Below are 3468 nucleotides of genomic sequence, written 5' to 3'. Positions count from 1 at the left end.
GCCTGGTTTGTCAGAGGAACAGCACCTCATTTCCATCAAGCACATCGTGCTCACACAGAGAAGAACCGGTTGGAGAGGGGAGGTCCCACCTGCACACACTGCCAGGAGCCTGTCTTTCCATCAAAGCAGTCAATCATCTTCTTTCTTGATCCCTCTACCCCCCCCACCACGGCAGAACCACGCTCCGTACAGCTCCTCCCGCGTACCTGCTCACTAAACGCTGAAGAGCAGGGAACCCACCGCTTGCCTTCTACGGCCCTAGTTGTGATTTTTCTAAGCATCCCTTTTAGGACATATCCTGAAATCCTCTCTTCAAATCAGTCTCTCTTCAAGCCATCATGCAGTAAAAACCCCAAAGCAGGCTCTTCTCAACTGTTCATATCTACTCAAATCCAGTTTGGGACCGGAGGGTAAAAACGGGAGAAATCTGCTTCACTCCTAGCGCAGTTCATGGTGTGTGCCTGAGCCTAACGAGCTGAGCCCATGTCAAGTGCTTATTGACATGGACGGGGCCTCCCTCCGTAATCCTCAGCCTGAGATTTGCAACCATCAAGTGTACAATTCACAAATCACTCTCCAGGTGAGCTCATGTATGTTCAAGGCCTCGTCATGCATGTTAGGGTGCCTCAGTTAAAACAATCCCAACTGCTCTCATGCCAACCACCCCGTGCTTCTGTAAGGAGGGGCTGCGAGCTCCAAAAGGGCGCCTGCCAAGGAACCCACCGCAGACGACGCTGCAGCTTTGTACACCACAAGCTGTATTACAGATGACTCAACTACATCTGTGGGCAACTTGGAGCTATTGAAAATACACTAAAAAAGACTGTGTCCTTGGCCTCCCAAAGATGCAAGCTGGGACACCACAGGAAAAAAAGAAAGAAAGAAAAAGAATTAATTTATGGTCACTTGAGTTCCTTCATCTTCTTTTTCATGGTGGTGTTTTGTTGTTTTTTTTTTGTTTTTTTTTTTTGTTTTTTTTTTTTAGTATTTTTTAGTGTTGTTCTCTCCTACGACTTTCATGTCCTTCTGGACTAATAATAAACTGCACTATGAATAGCTGAAGGAAAGGAGAACATGCATGAGACCAATGAACCAGTAATGGAGCGCATCAGTAATTACAGCATCGATGGATGGACAAGGTTAGGGAGCGCAGAGCGCAGCATGGAAAAATCATTCCAGAGGAAAGCAGGTAAGGTGCCAGAGGCAGGTTTCTTTTCACACACTTCCTCAAGCACTGTGAAAAATCCTCAGCAGCAGCAAACCAACGCGGAGACAGGGGTCACTTCAGCCAGCACCCGCCAGCGTGGCGGGGGGCTCTGTTCTGCGCCTGCGCTTGCCCTACAGCGCCGCGAAGTTCAACCACACCGGGAAGCTCGTGCCTGCTGCCGGCGGCCGCTGCCAGCCCTGGGCGATGAGAGCGGCACGGGGAGGAACCCAACAGGAGCCGACCCTCTGTCCCCACTCTAATTCTTGGACTCAACTGCGTGGGGATAGGGTGTGCCTCCACCGTGCCAACACAAACATGATGAACGCTCGCTGTCAGGAAAAATGCATTTGGTGGCTCATTTTTAGGTGGTTTTGTCATCTGATGAGAGAAACAAGCTGCTCTCTCTCTAGCCATTCCCCTCCAGTTTAATAATTCCCATCTGGTCAAGCCTGGAATCCTGTATTGCACACTGGCATCAGAGGACCAGTTTCAGCTCAGTTTCTTCAGCCCCTTCCACTGAGTTCATCGCAACGCTCCAGACTTGCTTACCTTTTCTTCTCAGGGCAGCACAGCACCTAGCAAAGCAACTCAGCATCTGCCTCTGAGAGCTGATCAGACCCTCTCCCAAAGCCACCCACCAAACTCCTCGCACCCCTTACCAAACCAAGGAAAAATCGTCAGGGAACACTGCAGTAAGGGTACGTTCCACAACGAGGAGGAACATTTCATGCATGTCAGCAATAATCCCTACCCACTGTTTTAGTAGCTCCCTACCAAAACTCTTGGAAAATGTACCAGAAACGTAACGTATTTTCCCCAGGATGAGAAAAACTGGTCTGGGGGAATGCAGAAGAGGGGTCTCCACTGCGCAGTCTCCATCCTCAACCACCACACAAAGGCAACTCACGGCACCGTGGCTGCACTACACAGCAGGCCGCAGAGACCGGAGGAAGGGATCTGGCAGGCAGCGCCCAGAACGCGCATGAGGGGTTTGCGGCAATGCCAAACCACTCCCTCCCTTACACACGGACATGGTGGAAAACCCTTCAGCCTCACCTAGAGATGGAGCCATCGTTGCCATGGGATTGGTGGGATCAAGCTGGAATCCACCCATCATGAACTGTGCATCTGATGAAGTGCTGTCCATCTTCAGGTTGGGAAGGTTCATATTCTGCGCCAGGTAGTACTGATAGAGCTCGGCCTCGGCGGGGGATGGCAGGCTGCCGAGGCCCAGGTGCCGGTTGTGTTGGATTTGGGACATGTTTTGCTGAAGCAGCATCATATTGTGCATGTGCTTCTCACTGGTCATGTGAATACGAAGGTTCCTAGCTACGTTGGTCTCATAGTCGCACACCTCGCACCGCCACGTAGGTTTTCTCCCCCTCCGTTCTGCAGGTTTTGCATGTTGTTGAGATGCTTGTCGGACTGCATATGAATACTGAGGTTGCCTTTGGTAGTAGTGGAGTAGTTACAGACCTCGCAGCGGAAGGGCTTGTAACCACAGGTGTAGCTCTCACCCCGTGCCAGCCGCGGGTGTGGCTGTCCACTTTTGCAGTAGACGCAGGAGCCACCCGGCTCGGGATGTTTCTCCTTCATGTGCGCCTCAAGCGTCTGCTGGTACTTGTAGTGCCAATTGCACTTGGGACACTTGAGTGTCTTACACGAGTTGCGAGAATGCATCATAGTCATGTGGCCACCCAGCGACCGCGAGGAGCCCAGGACCGTGTCGCACTTTGGGCACTCCACGCCGCTCCCCGAGGGGCACTCCCCACCCCCAAGTTCACAGAGGGGGCCAGCATGCTGGTGATGGGAGATGTAGCTCCCGTCCTCGCCCTCCGCGCTCTCATTTGGTTCTGGTGCTGTGGCATTGTCTTTATTGGCACTTTCATCGATAAAGTCCAGCCTCCTGCTGCCCTCTGCCACGCTGGCTCCGCCGCCCTCATTGTTAAAGCTTAAGTGATTCCTCCTGTTTGCACCATCAAAGACAAAGGAAGAAGCAGAATTAGAACTAGTAGAAGCTGTGCCCCGCGACAGGGTCTGGAGCACGTTAGGCATTAAGGGAGAGTTAGAAATGCTTTGGTTTGAGAGAGCAAGGTCCTTTTTGCTGCTGCCGCCGCCTGCCACAGCCCCAGCGTCCTCCTGGGGCCGGTCCTCCAGTTCGTCCTCCAACTCGCTCGGAAACAGTCCTTTGCAACCCTCATCATCCTCATCATCTTCCTCTTCCTCCTCCTCCTCCTCCTCCTCTTCCTCCTCCTCCTCCT

At 52.4% G+C, this 3468-nt stretch overlaps 1 protein-coding gene across 1 annotated transcript in view; it reads right to left on the bottom strand.

Annotated features, from left to right (window-relative positions):
• ZFHX3 (zinc finger homeobox 3) overlaps positions 1 to 3468 on the bottom strand; it is a 113163-nt gene that overhangs the window by 108570 nt on the left and 1125 nt on the right. The window contains 2 exon segments of the mRNA XM_035898041.1: positions 2264 to 2584; positions 2587 to 3436. Coding sequence (XP_035753934.1) covers positions 2264 to 2584; positions 2587 to 3436 — 1171 coding nt within the window.

Source organism: Egretta garzetta, unplaced genomic scaffold, assembly GCF_000687185.1.
Source record: "Egretta garzetta isolate BGI_Z169 unplaced genomic scaffold, ASM68718v1 scaffold67, whole genome shotgun sequence".
Lineage (NCBI taxonomy): Eukaryota > Metazoa > Chordata > Aves > Pelecaniformes > Ardeidae > Egretta > Egretta garzetta.
The sequence above is the reverse complement of the archived record's forward strand: the minus strand, read 5'-3'. Positions and strand labels throughout refer to the sequence as shown.